This window comes from Oncorhynchus tshawytscha, linkage group LG06 (genome assembly GCF_018296145.1).
Source record: "Oncorhynchus tshawytscha isolate Ot180627B linkage group LG06, Otsh_v2.0, whole genome shotgun sequence".
NCBI classification, from domain to species: Eukaryota; Metazoa; Chordata; class Actinopteri; order Salmoniformes; family Salmonidae; genus Oncorhynchus; species Oncorhynchus tshawytscha.
The window spans coordinates 18,240,654-18,262,029 of NC_056434.1; the positions used below are offsets into that span (position 1 = coordinate 18,240,654).

The window sequence follows — 21,376 nt, forward strand, 5'->3', positions numbered from 1 at the left end:
AGTCAACTTACCTAGTAAAATAACAGAAAAATACAATTAAATCTTAGCCCTGTATTGATGCTTTGCCTGTTTGATGGTTCGTCACCGGGCATAGCAGGACTTCTTGTAAGCTTCAGGGTTAGAGTCCCGCACCTTGAAGAGGCAGCTCTACCCTTTAGCTCAGTGCGAATGTTGCCTGTAATCCAGGGCTTCTGGTTGGGGTATGTACGTACAGTCACTGTGGGGACGGCGTCCTTGATGCACTTATTGATAAAGCCAGTGACTGATGTGGTGGACTCCTCAATGCCATCGGAAGAATCCCGGAACATGTTCCAGTCTGTGATAGCAAAACAGTCCTGTACTTTAGCATCTGCTTCATCTGACACCTTTTTTATAGACCGAGTCACTGGTGCTTCCTGCTTTAATTTTTGCTTGTAAGCAGGAATCAGGAGGATAGAGTTGTGGTTGGATTTAAATGGAGGGCGAAGGAGAGTTTTGTACACGTCTATGTGTGTGGAGCACGGGTGACCTAGAATTTTTTTCCCTCTGGTTGCACATTTAACATGCTGATAGAAATTTGGTAGAACTGATTTAAGTTTCCCTGCATTAAAGTCTCCGGCCACTAGGAGCGCCGCCTCTGGGTGAATGGTTTCCTGTTTGCTTATTTCCTTATACAGAGGACTGAGTGCGGTCTTAGTGCCAGCATCTGTCTGTGGTGGTAAATAAACAGCCACGAAAAGTATAGCTGAAAACTCTAGGCAAGTTGTGTGGCCTGAAATTTATCACAATATACTCTACTTCAGATGAGCAAAATCTAGAGACTACCTCAGATTTCGTGCACCAGTTGTTGTTTACAAATATGCTGTTGTTTACAAATATGCAGACCGCCCCCCCCCCCCTCGTCTTACCGGAGTGTGCTGTTCTATCTTGCCGGTGCAGCGTATATCCCACTAGCTGAATATCCATGTCTTCATTCAGCCACGATTCCGTTTAACATAGGATATTACAGTTTTTGATGTCCCGTCGGTAGGATATTCGTGGATCGTACCTCGTCTAATTTATTGTCCAATGATTTCACGTTGGCGAGTAATATTGACGGTAACGGCAGCTTTCCCACTCACCTTCTGCGGGTCCTCACGAGGCATCCCGCTCTGTGTCCCCTGTACCTGCATTTCTTCCTCTTGCAAATAACGGGGATGTTGGCCTTGTCGGGTGTTTGGAGAATGTCCTGTTGCTTGCATGTTGAAGGAAAAATCTGTCTATTCCGAGGTGAGTGATCGCTGTCCTGATATCTAGAAGCTATTTTTTTGCCGTAAGATACGGTTGCAGAAACATTATGTACAAAATAAGTTACAAATAACGAAAAAAAAAAACACATAATAGCACAATTGGTTGGGCTTATATGCACAGTCACTTTAACTATACATTCATGTACATACCACCTCAATTGGCCCGACCAACCAGTGCTCCCCCACATTGGCTAACCGGGCTATCTGCATTGTGTCCTGCCACCCACCAACCCCTCTTTACGCTACTGCTACTCTCTGTTCATCATATATGCATAGTCACTTTAACCATATCTACATGTACATACTACCTCAATCAGCCTGACTAACCGGTGTCCATATGTAGCCTCGCTACTGTTTTTCACTGTCTTTTTATTTCTTTACTTACCTATTGTTCACCTAATACCTTTTTTGCACTATTGGTTAGAGCCTGTAAGTATGCATTTCAACAGGTCAACAGGTCTACACCTGTTGTATTCGACGCACGTGACAAATAAACTTTGATTTGAATAGAAAGAGGAGTGGGAGGCCCCGGTGCACAACTGAGCAAGAGGACAAGTACATTAGAGTGTCTAGTTTGAGAAACAGACACCTCACAAGTCCTCAACTGGCAGCTTCATTAAATAGTACCCTCAAAACACCAGCCTCAGCGTCAACAGTGAAGAAGTGACTCTTTGATGCTGGTCTTCTAGGCAGAGTTGCAAAGAAAAAGCCATATCTCAGACTGGCCAATGAAAAGAATAAGTTGGATAAAAGAACAGACACTGGACAGAGGAACTCTGCCTGATGTTATTTTAAATGGACAAATAATTTGCTTTTATTTCAAAAACAAGGACATTTCTGAGTGACCCTAAACTTTTGAATGGTAGTGTATGTCATGTCTGTAACTAGCATTCTAAGGCATTTGAGTCAGCTACGGAAGTCTATATTTATTAAATATGTTTCCTGTTCCGCAATCACGTTTACTATGATAGAGTTAGGGGCTGAAATGGCTGCTGTATCTTGTTCAGCACAGGACTCTCTCAACAAAGTAGTTGAATTGGTTAGGTCCACTAATGCAGACACATATGGCAAATAGAGCAGCTCAAGAGAAGGAAGTGTAGATACATTATTTCATCAGGAGGAAATGACTTGCCACATTTGACACTGGAAACAACACCAAGATTGACAGACTTGTCAGCGAAACCTATGCCTAAATTTACTATTCTTATTTGGTCTTTTCAGTTACAGGTTTTTCCACAGCTCATACATTATTCATGTACTTACAGTGTGGTGGAGCATTTTGGCAACATGTGGTTGGGTGGAGGTGAAAGGACATGGGACTAAATTTCTTTAACTATGAAGTTTGGCTCACCTACTCTTTTTTTGCCCCAAAATGTGTAATTTGTGCAATAAAAAGTCTGTAGACTACACTTGTATATGTGTACGCTCAGACAATGAGCACTGGTTAGTGTGGGTATAGTTTGTGGAACATTCCAACTGGAATCTGTTCCAAAAACGTTGTAAATAACAAGGTTGTCAACAAACAACCCATTGTATAGCGGCAGAATAAGATACTGAGTAGGGAGTGGGCTATTTATTTAAAGTTTTTCACTCACCACGTTCCTTCAAAAGTCTGTCCTCGCTCTGGTACCCTTTTTATTTATTTTTATTCTACAAACATTAAGAATAATCTACGTGGTGAGTTGCTACCTATTTGTCAGCTAGTTAGCTAGGTGAATTGATCGTGCTACTTTGTATGCGTTTGTTGGCAACCTTGTGCTTTTACAACGTTTTTGGAACAGATTCCTGTTGGAACGTTCCACAAATGATCCCCACCCCACTGGTTATCAGAATGCATAAGTGACATGTGGGTATTGTTGTTCAGTTTAAAACCAACTTGTCTGGCTGATGGAATAATAATGGAACAAGAATCCAAATTCAACATTCTAAAACTATTCAGCATTCTAAGTGTGATGTTGCTCGAAGTCAACCATACAGTCAGTGGATATATATCTAGCTGCTGCAACACAATTCGTCAGGACAGGAAGAAAATTTGACAGTTTCAAGTTCTGAATGAGTGACATGATAAGTTTGTTTCTATTTGGGAGAGGACGTAGACAATAAGGTACCTTGAACTATCAGACATCAATGAACTGTAAACAGTGAAATATCTGTTAGCTAATATTATGAAAAAAAGATGACTGTCAAGATACTTTGCGCACTAAAATTCCTACAGCAAATTATTTTGATACTGTACAACAATTCTGGCTAATATCGGCTTCCCAGCTTTCTTGATCTGTTCCTTTACAAACTTGTGTTCAAAACAAGCACTCTAATAATGCATCTTACCTTGTTCAGTTGTTTTTCTCATTGTCTGAGATGACTCCTTATTGTATTTCCCGCATACAACTGATAGACAATTCAGAAATAATATTTTGTAGTTCCCTTTCTGATGAAATCAAAACTGGATAACCAACCAAATACTTCCAGCTAACCTTAGCATAGCGAAGGACGTTGCCGTTCAGAATCGAGCACTAAACATATGCTTATAGTAGCTAATCACAAAACGGTTTTGAAGCATGCCGCGAAGTTATTTTTCTACAATGTAGTATACCTATTTTCAATGGCTATCTTACCCAAATACTGTAACCTTGATGTGGTCAAATACATTTAATCGTACATCATTTCAAGTCTACTGCCTGGCTTCGCGAGTTGACTACAATGATTATATGGTTTGCTGCTAGCTTGCTTACTTCCTTTCTCTCGCAAGCTCGAGGCTCCGCGCGGTGAAAAAAAGTTTTGAAAAAAACGCAAGTGATATTCCAAAGAGTTTCTAAACCCAGAGGCGCTTCAACGCAAGACTTCCGGGAACGCTTGCGAAACCGACCAAACAGACCAGGCCGGGGTTTGGTGTTTGAGAAGTCAATAAGAGGAGTGAAAAATAATTTATTAGTTGTTACCTTTCTCTAAATCTAAAGGCACAAGCTAGATTATAGACAGTGTCTTAAGTAGATGAACATGTTATTATTCCAACCTCGGGAAAATGACAAACTGACATGCTTTTTATTTTCGTCAAAAACAACTTTATATCGAAGGAGTGCCTTTGTTGGCGGCCTGCACATGCGCAGTTTGGCGCGTGATGCTCGTTAGACCCAACGTGCTGCTTCTACGCATGAGCTTTGCTAGTCAACGTCGCCATGACATCGCCTACTAAAGAATCGGGGATTTCTATTGGAGAAGTACTTTTTGTCTATCTGGATATTCCATACAATGTAACTAACTCACTGTTCCACCAAACATGTAATTGCTCAGCGCCATCTACAGATATTAGATTAGTGATGCACTTTAAACGTTGAGTGCAGTGACATCACAGGGTAAAACTTAGTTAAAAGTATCTTTGGTAACCTGTGGTAACATTTAGACCTGCAATGGAAAAGCATCATGCAATAAAGGCATTTTACTACCGGTAAAGAACCAAGGTAAGTGTTTTACAAGTTATACGTTTACATTTGTTGTTGACATGTCTGATTCATAGTCTGATTCATTAGCCTAGCAACTACACTGAACAAAAATATAAATGCAACATGCAACAATTTGTAAGATTTGACTGAGATAGTTAAATCAGTCAATTGAAATAGGGGTGAAGCCATGGGTGCGCCTGGCTCCCAAGTGGGTGGGCCTATGCCCACCCATGGCTTCACTCCTGCCCAGTCACATGAACTCCATTAGGGCCTAATTTATTTATTTCAATTTACTGATTTTACTAACTCAGTAACATCATAAAAATTGTTGCATGTTGCGTTTATATTCTTTTCCCCACTGGGGAGACAGGCCCAGCCAATCAGAATGCATTTTCCCCGCAAAAGGGCTTTATTACAGACAGAAATACTCCTCAGTTTCATTAGCCGTCTGGGTAGCAATCCCACAGGTGAAGAAGCTGGATGTGGAGGTCCTGGGCTGGCGTGGTTACTCATGGTCTGCGGTTGCGAGGCTGGTTGGACATACTGCCAAATTCTCTAAAATGACGTTATGGTAGAGAAATGAACATTACATTCTCTGGCAACAGCCCTGGTGTATATTCCTGAAGTCAGCATGCCAATTGCACGCTCCCTCAAAACTTGAGACATCTGTGCCATTGTGTTGTGTGACTAAACTGCACATTTTAGAGTGCCATTTTATTATTATCCCCAGCACAAGTGCCTGTGTAATGATCATGCTATTTAATCAGCTTATTGATATTCCACACCTGTCAGGTGGATGAATTATCTTGGCAAAATGTTCACTAACAACGATGTAATCAAATGTGTGCACAAAATTGGAGAGAAATACCCTTTTTGTGCGTATAGGAAAAAAACTGGGATCTTTTATTTCACCTCATGAAACATGCGACCAACACTCTACATGTTGTGTTTTTATTTTTGTTCAGTATAGTATGCTGATGTTCGTTAACCTAGAAATGCCAGATTTTACCTCCAAATTCCAGAATTGTCAGAAGACAGTGCTTCCTACTGATAATGAATGATTCCGTGTCGATTTGTAAATATCATCCACTTGGCCTGATTGCAGTGCTTAGTTTGGCTTTATAACTAAATCGGTCCACACCAAGGCTCATGTGATTTACAATGTACAAAGCAAGTTGAAAGTGGCTTCTGCAAGTATAAATGAGCCAAAATCACCACCATGTGGTAAGATTATGCACTGACAACTTTGACTGTGAATAGTACATGCAATTTCATCAAATGACCAACAGGTGTTGATACAGCTCTTCCCAGAATTTTTTGGGACGAAAGGGTGATTTTGTCCATCCTCACCAGACACGATCATGACACACCGCTTACAAAATGTGAACCAACTAAACTGAACAAAAATATACATTCAATATGTAAAGTGTTGGACCCATGTTTCATGAGTTGAAATTAAAGATGCCGAAATGTTTCATACTCACATAAAGCTTATTTGTCAAAAATGTTGTACACAAATGTGTTTACATCCCTGTTAGTGAGCATTTCTCCTTTGCCAAGATAATCCATCCCCTGATAGGTGTGGCATATCAAGGAGCTAATTAAGCAGCATGATCATTACACAGATGCACCTTGTGCTGTGGACAATAAAAGGCCAATCTAAAATGTGCCGTTTTATCACACAACACAAGTTGTGAGTGAGTGTGTAATTGGCATGCTCACTGCAGGATTGTCCACCAGAGCTGTTGCTAGAGAATTTAATGTTAATTTCTCTACCATAAGCCACACCTAACATTGTTTTGGCAGTACATCCAACCTGCCTCACAACCTCAGACCACATGTAATCAATCACGCCAGGCCAGGACCTCCACATCCAGCTTCTTCACCTGTGGGATTGTCTGAGACCAGCCACCCAGACAGCTGATGAAAATTAGGAGTATTTTGGTCAGTAATAAAGCCCTTTTGTGGGGAAAAACGCATTCTGATTGGCTGGGCCTGGCTCCCCAGTGTGTCGGCCTGGCTCCCAAGTTCATATTTTTGTTCAGTGCATTCGGAAAGTATTCAGACCCCTTCCCTTTTTCCATGTTTTGTTACGTTAAAGCCTTATTCTAAAAAATACATTAAATACGCGAAAACAGGTTTTTAGATTAAATTAAAAAACAGAAATATCTTATTTACATAAGTATTCAGACCCTTTGCTATGACATTCGAAATTGAGCTCAGATCCATGCTTGTTTGCATTGATCATCCTTGAGATGTTTCTACAAATTTATTGCAGTCCACCTGTGGTACATTCAATTGATTGGACATTATTTGGGAAGGCACACACCTGTCTATATAAGGTCCCACAGTTGACAGTGCATTTCAGAGCAAAAACCAAGCCATGAGGTTGAAGGAATTGTTCGTAGAGCTCTGAGACAGGATTGTGTCGAGGCACAGGTCTGGGGAAGGGTACCAAAACATTTCTGCAGCCTTGAAGGTCTCCAAGAACACAGTGGCCTCCATCATTCTTAAATGGAAGAAGTTTGGAACCACCAAGACTATTCCTAGAGCTGGTCTCCTGGACAAACTGAGCAATTGGGGGAGAAGGGTCTTGGTTAGGGAGGTGACCAAGAACCCGATGGTCACTCTGACAGAGCTCCAGAGTTCCTCTGTGGAGGTGGGAGAATCTTCCAGATGGACAACCATCTCTGCAGCACTCCACCAATCAGGCCGTTATGGTAGAGTGGCCAGACGGAAGCCACTCCTCATTAAAAGACACATGACAGGTGCGCTTGGAGTTTGCCAAAAGGCACTTAAAGGACTCTGACCATGAGAAAAAATATTCTCTGGTCTGATGAAACCAAGAATGAACTCACATCTGGAGGAAACCTGGCACCATCTCTACGGGGAAGCATGGTGGTGGCAGCTTCATGCTGTGGGGGTGTTTTTCTGCGGCAGGGACTGGGAGACTAGTCAGGATCAAGGGAAAGTACAGAGAGATCCTTGATGAACACCTGCTCCAGAGTGGTCAACATCTCAGACTGGGGCGAAGGTTCACATTCCAACAGGACAAGCACACAGCCAAGACAACGCAGTAGTGGCTTCGGGACAAGTCTCTGAATATCCTTGAGTGGCCCAGCCAGAGTCCGGACTTGAACCCGATTGATTGAACATCTCTGGAGAGACCTTAAAATAGCTGTGCAGTGACGCTCCCCATCCAACCTGACAGAGCTTGAGAGCATCTGCAGAGAAGAATGGGAATGCTTCAACAAAGTACTGAGAAAAGGTCTGAATACTTATGTAAATGTGATATTTCAGTTGTTGTTTTTTTGGTACATTTGCTATAATTTCTAACAACCTGTTTTTGCTTTGTCATTATGGGGTATTGCGTGTAGATTGTAAAACAATTGAATCCATTTTAGAATAAGGCTGTAACGTAACAAAATGTGGAAAATGACAAGGGGTCTGAATACTTTCCAAATGCACTGTATATCCATTTGGGGGCAGGTCAGAACACACAAACAACATTCATGGATATTTAGCTAGCTTTGTCCTGGGAGATGGGGGGATTGACATTGGGTTCTTATTTTACCTGACATTCATATGGTCCTCTTTTTAGCTGATAAAAAGGGAAACCTGGTTAGTTTCTAGTTATCTTTAGTGAATCTCTCCTAATTTGTATTTCAAGCATCAAGTGGATTTGTATCTTCATGATATCCAATAACTCCTTGATCACACCTGCAGCTTTATTGCGTTTTGGTACACCAGAAGTACATTCATTTCCAATGGAAAGCTGTGTTTGCCGTGCAGCACTGTAGCATTACTTATGTTTGGTAAATCCAATTTATGCTCCATACAGAACGCACTGCAACTGCCTCTGTAATGCAATGCTACAATGCAATGCTGCAAGGCAAACACAGTGTTCCATTGGAAATTGATGTACTTCTGGTGTACCAAAACGCAATGTTTCTGAAGGTGTGATTGAGGTGTTAGGATTTCTATTTTAGTGCTTTGCTATGCAGACACATGTTCAAGCGCACAAACGATGTAGGTAAAATATTGAATATCTTGTATGAGTACATTTATTTTGCAATGCTGGTGCACACAACGTGGCCAGTGAGGTTTGTATGTTATTGTGATCTTTTTGAACTCAGCAAAAAAAGAAACGTCCCTTTTTCAGGACCCTGTCTTTCAAAGCTAATTCGTAAAAATCCAAAATCCAAACTTCACAGATCTTCATTGTAAAGGGTTTAAACACTGTTTCCCATGCTTGTTCAATGAACCATAAACAGTTCATTAACATGCACCAGTGGAACAGTTGTAAATACACTAACAGCTTACAGACGATAGGCAATTAAGGTCACAGTTATGAAAACTTAGGACACCAAGGAGGCCTTTCTACTGACGCTGAAAAACACCAAAAGAAAGATGCCCAGGGTCCCTGCTCATCTGCGTGAATATGCCTTAGGCTTGCAGCAAGGAGGCATGCAGATGCAGACTGCAGATGTGGCCAGGGCAAAAAATTGCAATGTCCGTACTGGGACAGCGCTACAGGTAGACAGGACGGACAGCTGATCGTTCTCGCAGTGGCACACCATGTGTAACAACACCTGCACAGGGTCGGTACATCCGAACATCACACCTGCGGGACATGTACAGGATGGCAACAACAACTGCCCGAGTTACACCAGGAACGCTCAATCCCTCCATCAGTGCTCAGACTAGGCTGAGAGAGGCTGGACTGAGGGGTTGTAGGCCTGTTGTAAGGCCGGTGCTCACCAGACATCACTGGCAACAACGTCACCTATGGGCACAAACCCACTGTCGCTGGACCAGACAGGACTGGCGAAAAGTGCTCTTCACTGACGGGTCACGGGTTTGTCTCACCAGGATTGATGGTCGGATTTGCGTTTATCGTCGAATGGATGAGCGTTACATCGAGGCGTGTACTCTGGAGCGGGATAGATTTGGAGGTGGAGGGTCCGTCATGGTCTGTGGTTGTGTGTCACAGCATCAATGGACTGAGCTTGTTGTCATTGCAGGCAATCTCAACACTGTGCGTTACAGGGAAGACATCCTCCTCCCTCATGTGGTACCCTTCCTGCAGTCTCATCCTGACATGACCCTCCAGCATGACAATGCAACCAGCCATACTGCTTGTCCTTTCCTTGATTTCCTGTAAAACAGGAATGTCATTGTTCTGCCATGGCCAGCGAAGAGCCCGGATCTCAATCCCATTGAGCATGTCTGGGACCTGTTGGATCGGAGGGTGAGGGTTAGTGCCATTCCCGCCAGAAATGTCCGGGAACTTGCAGGTGCCTTGGTGGAAGAGTAGGGTAACATCTCACAGCAAGAACTGGCAAATCTGTTGCAGGCCATGAGGAGGAGATGCACTGCAGTACTTAATGCTGCTGGTGGCTTTTGCTTTTGATCCCCCCCCTCCCTTTGTTCAGGGACACATTATTCCATTTCTGTTAGTCACATGTCTGTGGAACTTGTTCAGTTTATGTCTGTTATTGAATCTTGTTAGGTTCATACAAATATTTACACATGTTAAGTTTGCTGAAAATAAATGCAGTTGACAGCGAGAGGATGTTTCTTTTTTTGCTGAGTTTAGAAGTCTGTGGGATAGACTACTTGCCAGTTGTCATCAGTAATTTACTTACTGTAGGTGTATGTGCAGATGATTCTAACTGTTATGTGATTTATTTCTTGAGGAAAAGCACTAGCTATCCTGTAAGTAAAGCTATAAAATCACATTGATAATTTAAAGCAGTACTGACCTTGAATGCCCAATTAGTAGGTCAGCAACTGATATGCACCTGTGACTCACATACATGCTCAATTAAGGCAGAATTTGTTCTACCATAGACCATAAAATATCTAGTATCAGATTACCCTACCTCTAATCCTAACCTTAATCATTATTGAGAGGGGAAAATATAATTATTCTGCTGTAGCCTATCTATGGTTAAGGGCAACTTTTCCACTCTATTTGGCATATTGTGCATACTTAAATATATAAATAAAAAGGTTGCATAACTTGCTGAATGTTGTGGGAAGGAATGTAAACAAGTTCATAGTTTCCATTTCCTTGTAGACTACGCTATGCACATTGTGGTTTTAGTTGTATTTTCAGAGAAAGGGCGTTTTCAACAGTTATGGGTGTTGACAGCCAAGGATGCGGTTGTTTTCTGTTACCTTTTCTGGACAGTTTTTTCAGGCCCACAAACCGATACTGCCTCTGTAGCATCACTTGATTGAGAAAAGGTTCATATGTATCACCTATTTTACTAGAAGATTATTGAAGCATGCAAGATTTCACTACAGCCTTGTTGAAAAATTTGATGTTGTGATTTTTTTTGCCTTATTACACTGAAATGTAGGTTAAACTAGGAAGATTAAAACTAACTTTACTATGACAGTGTTTATATTGTTTGCTTGGCTGACCCAAAGACAGGTGAGATCTAAATATTTATTCAGCTAATTGGCCATTGGGTTTGTTATTTGCATTATTCAGTGGCAGAAAGCTCATTTAAATAAGAGGTGATTCATTAAACGAGAATGTGTAGATCTAAATCAAACCACTTTGGCATGGGCCTTCAAATCCTCTAAAGGTTCAACAGCTGCACCATCGAGAGCATCTTGACTGGCTGCATCACTGCTTGGTATGGCAACTGCACTGCCCTCGATCGTATGGTGCTACAGAGGATGGTGCAGAAAGCCCAGTACATCACTGGGGCAGAGCTCCCTGCCATCTAGTACCTCAACAATGCATTCGGAAAGTATTCGGGCCCCTTGACGTTTTCCACATTTTGTTACGTTACAGCCTTATTCTATAATCGATTCAATGTTTTTTTCCCCTCATCAATCTACACACAATACCCCATAGTGATAAAATGAAAATTGGTTTTTAGACATTTTTGCAAATGTATTAAAAACTAGAAAAAAACATCTTCTTTACATAAGTATTCAGACCCTTTGCTATGAGATCTGAAATGGAGCTTAGGTGCATCCTGTTTCCATTAATCATCCTTGAGATGTTTCTACAACTTGATTGGAGTACTCCTGTGGAAAGTTCAATTGATTGGACATGATTTGGAAAGGAACACAACTGTCTATTTAAGGTCCCACAGTTGACAGTGCATGTCAGAACAAAAACCAAGGCATGACGTCAAAGGAATTGTCCGTAGAGCTCCTAGACAGGATTGTGTCGAGGCACAGATCTGGGGAAGGGTACAAAAAAAATTCTGCAGCCTTGAAGGTCCCCAAGAACACAGTGGCCTCCATCATTCTTAAATGGAAGAAGTTTGGAACCACCAAAACTCTTCCTAGAGCTGGCCTCCCGGGCCAAACTGAGCGATCGGGGGAGAAGGACCTTGGTCAGGGAGGTGACCAAGAACCCGATGGTCACTCTGACAGAGCTCCAGATGGAAGAACCTTCCAGAAGGACAACCATCTCTGCAGCACTCCACTAATTAGGCCTTTATGGTAGAGTGGCCAGATGGAAGCCACTCCTCAGTAAAAGGCACATGACATCCAGCTTGGTTTTTGCCAAATGGCAGCTAAAGTTCTCTTACCATGAGACACAAGATTCTCTGGTCTGATGAAACTAAGATTGAACTCTTTGGCCTGAATGCCAAGCATCACATCTGGAGGAAACCTTGCACAATCTCTATGGTGAACCATGGTGGTGGCAGCTTCATACTATGGGTGGGGTTCTGCGGCAGGGACTAGGAGACTAGTCAGGATCGAGGGAAAGATGAACAGAGCAAAGTACAGAGTCCTTGATGAAAACCTGCTCCAGAGTGCTCAGGACCTCAGACTGGGGCAAACGTTCATCTTCTAACAGGACAACAACCTTAAGCACACAGCCAAGACAAAGCAGGAGTGGCTTTGAGAAAAGTCTCTGAATGTCCTCTCCAAGCCAGAGTCCGGACATTAACCCGATCGAACATCTCTGGAGAGACCTGAAAATAACTGTGCAGCAAATGCTCCCCATCCAACCTGACAGAGCTTGAGAGGATCTGCAGAGAATAATGGGAGAAACTCCTCAAATACAGGTGTGCCAAGCTTGTAGCATCATACCCAAGAAGACTTGAGGCTGTACTCGATGTCAAAGTTGCTTCAACAAAGTACTGAGTAAAGGGTCTGAATATTTATTTTTTCTAAAAACCTGTTTTTGCTTTGTCATTATGGGGTATTGTGTGTAGATTGATGAGGGAAAAATACAAATGTAATACATTTCAGAGTAGGGCTGTCAAGTACCAAAGTGTGGATGAAGTCAAGGGGTCTGAATACTTTCCGAATGCACGGTATATCAGGCTGTGTGAAAGGAAGGCCCGGAAAATTGTTAAAGCCTCCAGCCATCTAAACCATAGATATAGGGGTGGCAGGGTAGCCTAGTGGTTAGAGCGTTGGACTAGTAACTGAAAGGTTGCAAGTTCGAATCCCCGAGCTGGCAAGGTACAAATCTGTCGTTCTGCCCCTGAACAGGCAGTTAACCCACTGTTCCTAGGCCATCATTGAAAATAAGAATTTGTTCTTAACTGACTTGTCTAGTAAAATAAAGGTAAAATTAAACATTTAAAAAAAAAAATAGACTGTTCTCTCTGCTTCCGTACGGCAAGTGGAATCGGAGCAACAAGTATCTACATTGACCTTTCTATTTAATTTTTGCACACTCAAACACTCACTCTATGCACACTCACTTACACACACACTTTCATACTGACTGTACACACACATTCACACAGTCACATACAATCATCATATATACGCTGCTGCTACTTTGTTTATCATATACTGAGCAAAAATATAAATGCAACATGTAAAGTGTTGAAATAAGCTGAAATTAAAGATCCCAGAAATTCTCTATACACACAAAAAGCTTATTTCTCAATAATGTACAAATTTGTTTACACCTCTGTTAATAAGCATTTCTCCTTTGCCAAGATAATCCATCCCCCTGACGGGTGTGTAAATCAAGAAGCTGATTAAACAGCATGATCATTACACATGTGCACCTTGTACTGTGAACAACAATTGGCCACTATAAAATGTGCAGTTTTGTCACACAACACAAGTTGTGAGAGAGGTTGCAGGATTGTCCACCAGAGCTGGTGGCAGAGAATTTAGAATGATTTTAATGGCTGATTTACTTTTTTGAAATGTAACGCATTAAAATCTTTGAAATTGTTGCATGTTGTGTTTTATTTCGTTGTTTTTCTTGTGTATATCCTGATGCACCTATACTGTACATACAGTATATAACCCTCCCACTCCAGTATCCCTGCACATTGTAAACATGGTATTAGAACTGACCCTCAATATAGCTTACTTACTTTCTTGTGTTCTTCTTATTTCTATTTCTTGTGCTACTTGACTTTTTTCTATATTTTTGTTTTATAAACTACAGAGATTGATTACTTTATTGTTGGGAAAGAGCAAGCAAGAAAGGCATTTCACTGTACTTGTGCATGTGACAATACTTGTGACAATACTTTAAACTTGTGGCCTCACTTTCCTTAAATGACTCACCATGAGTCAAGTTAAGCATGAGATTGCAGATACGCTTCAGCTGGAACAAGTAGTTGATCTGAAGGAAGAAGTGTGCTTTAACATTTATCACTGACAGCACTTTTTTTTTATCAGTAGTGATATTTTTCTTTACTGAGTGTGTGATGTTGACTTTGGTCAGTTATGGTAAGTGGTTGGGGCTCACCGGGTGGTAAGTAAGCCAAGTAGGCCGTTGTTGGTAGGACTGTGGTCTGTCACAGCTGGGTGAAGTGAGGTGTGAAACCATAGCTGTACATCTATAGTAAGGGAACCAAAGGGAGGGGCCCCTTTACACATCTGATCAGAAGGTTCCTGTTTTCTTCGTGTCAGGATAATCTTTTTCTTTCTGAGAAATATTGAGTAAAAACACTGGGTTGATGCCTTTCTAGTAGAAAAAGTATCTTGCAACATATCCTTGAAAACATCCTGCTCCAATCACTTCAACATACATGTATTAGGAAAACACTATGAACGGCACTTCCTGTAATCATCATGGAGTAACTTGGGCAGTAGGATTAAAGTATTACATGGCTCAAGTGTTGGGAAAAGTGTTCACGTCAATGAGATTAAGTATGTGGAAAATTACAGCAAACAATCAACAAAACTGTATTGTGATGGCCTCATGGAAGTGTGGATTAGCCCATATCAAATGATCAATTCACACATTGATTTATGGCATCCATCTGAATGGTCACGTTCTAAAGCATTTCACAATTAGTGTGTTTTCTCTTGAGCAGTGATGAAACAGCTCATCAGTGTCAATAACCTCTTGCATCGTGTGTGTGTGTGTGTGTGTGTGTTGGTCCTTATGGGTGTGGTACCATAAGTTCCTTCCTCGTCTCTTCAATAGAGTAGTGCAGATGTGTTCTATCAGCCCACACAGGGGATGGCCTTTCACACAGCATCACTACCAACAGTATCTCTGCACATGTAAGTAACACATTAAGTAACAACTGTTTATTTTGTTAAAATCTAAATGATACACAACTTCTCTTCACTTCATGTGTTATTCATATGAAATTATACAATTAGATAGTGATTTTAGATGACAAAAAAAAACGTGGAATGGAGAGCCAGGTGTATGGTTACATATATTACATGTAACTGTAGCAATACATTTGCAAGGCATTTGTGGCCATGTAAGCTTTTGCTCACATGCAACAAATTCTAACACAAATTTAGCAAAAAAGGAACAATCTTGGAATTTAAAGGGAAATTGTTTTATAAAATCTAAAAATGAAGAAAAAATATAAATATAATGTGGTAATCTTTATTTCACTCCAGAGTGGAACACAGTTTTTCAATTATCACTAATAATAGGAATTTTGAAATAGCAGTTTTACGACTTTCAAACATGTTGACTTCACGTGCAGATTGAACTTAAATTCCCTTCCTGGCTGCAGCTGTCTGCTCCTCTCAGCTAACCACAATGTGGTTTAAATGGTACGGAGAGATTTAAATGGCACCATAGAGGTTTAAATGGCCCTAACGCATGCTAGTGGAGGCATGCAGTTTTACGAGGTCGGGTCAACTGACAAATTCTTATCTCATTTTCTGAAAATAGTTTATTTTCCAGCTTTTCACAATGAATTTATAAACTATGCAATATACCAACAAAATATATTATTTTCATTACCTGCAGTTCATGCGCTACAAACAGCTTATACCTCATTATTATTGCTTATCACACATCTTTTCATATCAAATATCTCCCTGTGTTTGCAAGGTGGGTTGTGAGACAGCAGAGCTCCAGTGAAGAGAGTGTGTTAGCCTGAGTGAGCCCTGAGCCTACTGCAGGAGTTCTACACGCATCCAAGTCTTGCCTTATCCAGCCCAATCCAGCCATTTTCTGACACGCCAAGCCAAGCCGAAACCAGCACAGCCCGATCAAGCTCTTCACAACCCAGCCATGGATTCCATGTCCTCCCTGAGCTCCTCAACCTCCTGCCCCTACCTGTACCTCTGGAGTAGCAACATCACCAACAACAGCAGTAGAAGCAGTATTAGCAACAATGTGATCCTGGAGCACTACAACCACACAGGGCGCCTGCAGCACCGCGGGCCCCGCCAAGGTGGCCTGAGCTTGGGCGCGTCCCTCTCCCTCTTCATCAGCATCCTCATCATCCTGGAGAACCTGCTGGTCCTGGTGGCCGTGCTCTCCAGGATCCGCAACAGCCACCGCTGGGTCTACGTGTGCATCGCCAACATCACCCTCAGTGACTTGCTGGCTGGGGCGGCCTACGTGGTCAACATCTGCATGTCTGGCAGCCATACGTTCAGACTGAGCCCAGCTCTGTGGCTGTTCAGGGAAGGGGTGATGTTTGTGACCTTGGCTGCCTCGATCTTCAGCCTGCTGCTGATAGCAGTGGAGCGCTACACCGCTATGATGAAGCCGCTGCACCAGAAGTCAGCCAGGAAGACATGTCGTATCTACGGCCTGGTGGCGCTGTGCTGGATCCTGGCCTTCGCCATCGGCTTCCTCCCCCTGCTGGGATGGAACTGCGTGTGCAGCCTGGAGAGCTGCTCCACCCTGCTGCCGCTCTACTCCAAGAGCTACATCTTCTTCTCTCTGCTCATCTTCTCCCTCATCCTGCTGGCCATCGGTGTGCTCTACGGCGCCATCTACTGCCACGTGCGCAGCAGCGCCAAGGTGGGATCCCAGCGCAGCCGCAAGCGATCCCTGGGGCTCCTGAAGACAGTAATCTCCATCGTGGGTGTGTTCATCATGTGCTGGGGCCCTCTGTTCGCCCTGCTGCTGCTGGACTTTTTCTGTGTGTCGCGGCAGTGTGCACCCCTCTTCAGTGCCGACTGGGTCATTGCTCTGGCTGTGCTCAACTCTGCTCTGAACCCTGTCATCTACGCCCTGGGTAGCACAGAGCTGAGGAAGGCCATCGCGGGGCTGCTGTGCTGCTGCTGCCTCAGGGCAGGCCTCTGTCACCCTGATGCCTTCGTGTCCAAGGAGACCAGCAGCACGGGGAGCACCAGGCATAGTAGCCTGAGGAACAGTTTCAATAAGGTCAGGAGTTTCAGTATCAGCCCCCCGCCTGCACCCAAGGCCCCCAAGAAGAGCCGCCTCAGCTCCACCACCAGCTGCCTGTCTGTGTCGAGCAGTTAGACCACAAAGGGCTGCCTTGGGCAGACGTAGATGCGAAAGAGAGCTCTCTTTGTGTGTGTGTGTGTGTGTGTGTGTGTGTGTGTGTGTGTGTGTGTGTGTGTGTGTGTGTGTGTGTGTGTGTGTGTGTGTGTGTGCGGGTCTGTGGGTGTGGGTCTGTGTGCGGGTGTTGGAATTTAGAGAAAGCCCGCTAGCACAAGGCTAGCATTTTTCAAAACAGGGTAGTAGAAAATGTATCTCATTGGCACAACCATGATACAACTATGAAGATACAGCCTTGTTACAGCCTAGATACAAGCATGATACAGCCATGAAGATACAGCCTTGATGCAGCCTTGATACCACCATGATACAACTATGAAGATACAGCCTTGATGCAGCCTTGATACCACCATGATACAACTATGAAGATACAGCCTTGATGCAGCCTTGATACCACCATGATACAACTATGAAGATACAGCCTTGATGCAGCCTTGATACCACCATGATATAACTATGAAGATACAGCCTTAATACAACCATGATGCAGCCATGATACAGCCATGATATAACTTTAAAGATACTGCCTTGATACAACCATGATACAGCCTTGATACAGCCTAGATACAGCATTGATACAACTATGAAGATACAGCCTTGATACAACCAAGATACAGCCTTGATACAACCATGATACAGCCTTGATACAGCCTAGATACAGCCTTGATACAACTATGAAGATACAGCCTTGATACAGCCATAATACAACCATGATACAGCTTTGATACAAGGCTAACAGTTTTCTCTGTTATTAGTTTTGTTCATTTTTTTGCCTTGCCATCAGATCAGGACGTGGTACATACTGATAAAGTTTATTTTATGTTATGCATTACAAAAAACCTTTAAAGAGTTGTTCAAGATTTCTTATAGAAGAAGCATTATAGAAGCTTTATTTTGTTTCACTGTTTGAGCCTCAAAACAGATGACCTGTTTCTGTCATTGAGGTCTATATGCTGTGTGCACTTTTTCAGTGCTTTACTAGAACTGAGATTTAAAAATAAATTTTTGTTTTTAGATCTTTTTGAGAATACAATAAGATTTATACATAGATACAAAGACATACACTACATGACCAAAAGTATGTGGACACCTACTAGCAATGCCGACGCTTGGCATTGCGCGTGGTGATCTTAGGCTTTTGTGCAGCTGCTCGGCCATGGAAACCCATTTCATGAAGCTCCCGATAAACAGTTATTGTGCTGACATTGCTTTCAGAGGCAGTTTGGAACTCGTAGTGAGGTATTGCAACCAAGGACAGACGATTTTTAAACGCTACGCGCTTCAACACTCAGTGGTCCTATTCTGTGGACTTGTGTGGCCTACCACTTAGCTGCTGAGCCGTTGTTGCTCTTAGATATTTCCACTTCACAATAACAGCACTTATAGCTGACCGGGGCAGCTCTAGCAGGGTAGAAATTTGGTGAACTGACTTGTTGGAAAGGTGGCATCCTATGACGGTGCCACGTTGAAAGTCACTGAGCTCTTCAGTAAGGCCATGCTACTGTCAATGTTTGTCTATGGAGATTGCATGGCTGTGTGCTTGATTTTATACACCTGTCAGGAACGGGTGTGGCTGAAATAGCCAAATCCACTAATTTGAAGGCGTGTCCACATACTTTTGTAGATATAGTGTATGTATTGTATAAAACTGTAGAGTTTTATTCATTTTTTTGATGGTCACAGTACATTTTATGTATAAATAAATGCTTTTAAATTATGTAATATCTGTCTTGTTGTTGTACTGTATTACTACATGTATTACTACAACACTTCACTCCCATAAGCAATTACCACCATCTACCTCAGGGTGGAGACATGTTACCAGGGGCTTGTGTGAACTGTGAAGAACTGTGCTGTGTGAACTGTGCTGCCTCAGGGCAGGCCTCTGTCACCCTGATGCCTTCGTGTCCAAGGAGACCAGCAGCACGGGGAGCACCAGGCATAGTAGCCTGAGGAACCGTTTCAATAAGGTCAGGAGTTTCAATATCAGCCCCCCGCCAGCACCCAAGGCCCCCAATAAGACATGTTACCAGGGGTTTGTGTGAACTGTGAAGAACTGTGCTTGTGTGAACTGTGAAGATGTTGCTTCACATCCAACAGCAGGTTTCATCAGTGCTGCTTGCATATGCCTCGTTCACGTGCTAGTCGGAACTACAAACTTCTGAGTAAGTTTTTTGGGTAGAGTTTCCTATTGGTTGATTCTGATACTCTGTATCTGACTCTTCTGGCCAGGTTAGCAAGTTGGAATTTTTGGGGTTTCCTAGTTCCAACTAGCATTTGAACGCAGCAATAGTCACAGAAGCATAAATTCAGTCAACAGTGACCTCTGAACTACATAACTTCTGAGTATTTTCCCAACTGATGAGATACATAGAAATGGACATATACACATTATCAAAAGTTCCAGAGTTTAGGATGCGAAAACATACAGCAGCTATTGAAATATTGAAATATTTCCTGTGACAAGAGACATGAGCAAAAGTGTCTTCAAAGAATTGATACATTTTAAGATTCTCTTCTGGCACAGGATCATTGTTTTTTGCATGGCCGAATCCACAGTATTTCTAGATAACCTCAATGTTTGTAACACCAGATCTGTGACTTTGATTGAAGAAAAATATGTGGACAGAAACTTAATTTGCATCACAATTACTATTTGTGGTGTTAATCTAAATAGTATGTTACTGGTAAGGGTATAAATTATTACACACGTGGTAGAGCATTTGGAACAAGGCCTGGGGTATTGAAGATAGGAAGGAGATGTGTGAAAACGTTCCATCCAATCATAGGATTATTAACAATAATACTGTATTAGATTTTATTTACAGATTAACTAACCATACTGTACAGTTCCTACGCAGGTGATGAACCTCCTCACACCTAACAATCACAGTGAAATGTAAATTAAATATCAGGAATCAGCAACAGTACTCGGGCTCTATGAGAACATTCCAGAAGACAGTGGGGAAGGAAGATGGAGGTGAGATGATTTTAGCTGAGCTCAGGAAATGGTGGGGGATGGAGGATAGTTGTCATAAATCATAGCTAACGGATCACTCAGCTGACAGAGCTACAGAGGTTCACCGGTCAGAGGTTCTGAAAAGAATGGCTATGGGAACTGTGATGCAGGGGTGCATCTCAATAGTCCAAACCATTGTTTCTCAAACATCTCCTTGGGCACCCCCAGACATTTAGAATTTTGTTCTAGCCCCGAACTGAAGTAAGGGGAAGGGTGCTTAAGAAAGGAAGCCAGTTTAGAGTATTGAGAGGGTTTGGCGACCACACAGGCATGCCTGTTGGTGAAGTCGCTGAGCTGCTCGGGCTCGCCCGTGGCTGTGGGAACTGGGAACTGGAAGGGAAATGTGGTGTGAGGTGAGAGAAGAAAAAAACATGCCCTTTGTCTACCATGCAGGTGATTGATGTGTCACACACACACACACACACACACACACACACACACACACACACACACACACACACACACACACAGGAAGTGGAGGGATAATTAAATTGTAGAAATAAACCATGCGTAACCATCATGGTTGAATATTGATTGTGAAATGGGTTATCCAAAGAATATCTTTCTTTTTATTTATAAGGTATAGTATTTTGCTGTAAAATGGCTTGCATAAGTCTGTCAGTTGCAAGTCAAAAGTCACTACAGAGGCCTCTAGCAGAAGTCAGTGCAGTAAAATACACTGCATTGTGGCCTTATGTCTCTTCACTGTTTTTGTTGTTGTTACATTGTTGAAGTAAACAAGTGGTTGCAAGTGTTGCTATACTTCTTCACACAAAGTCCTGCACTTTTGCAGTAAAGGTAAGATAAGCCTTTCATTTTGGGTCCTGGCGTGGCTCCAGTGCCTGATGAAAAAGAAACAAAAAATTCCAGGCTTTATTAACGGAGGGCTTAGCCGTTTGTTGTATCATATTTGACACGTCAAGGGCTGATACGCAGACTGCCGCTCTCTCTCACC

General features: G+C 42.5%; 2 protein-coding genes across 6 annotated transcripts in view; one reads left to right on the forward strand and one right to left on the reverse strand.

The window, feature by feature from the left end:
* Positions 1-4,032, reverse strand: part of LOC112252175 (unconventional myosin-IXb) — a 119,042-nt gene extending 115,010 nt beyond the window's left edge. For 3 of the 5 annotated variants that reach the window (XM_024423182.2, XM_024423180.2, XM_024423185.2), the window contains exon 1: positions 3,597-4,031. The gene's annotated coding sequence lies outside the window, so the exon portion shown is untranslated. Of the gene's footprint in view, positions 1-3,596 lie in introns of all 5 variants that reach the window. The other 2 variants (XM_024423181.2, XM_024423183.2) reach the window with 2 other exon arrangements.
* Positions 4,033-15,042: 11,010 nt separating this feature from the next.
* LOC112252176 (sphingosine 1-phosphate receptor 4) lies at positions 15,043-18,416 on the forward strand. Its single transcript, XM_024423186.2, has 2 exons — positions 15,043-15,178; positions 15,975-18,416. Exon 2 carries the CDS (start codon positions 16,158-16,160, stop codon positions 17,361-17,363), a length of 1,206 nt encoding a protein of 401 aa, XP_024278954.1. The 5' UTR covers positions 15,043-15,178; positions 15,975-16,157; the 3' UTR covers positions 17,364-18,416.
* Positions 18,417-21,376: the final 2,960 nt, after the last annotated feature.

Excerpts from the sequence above, each read along its gene's own strand:
- LOC112252176 (XM_024423186.2), top strand. The coding sequence starts at position 16,158 with ATGGATTCCATGTCCTCCCTGAGCTCCTCAACCTCCTGCCCCTACCTG.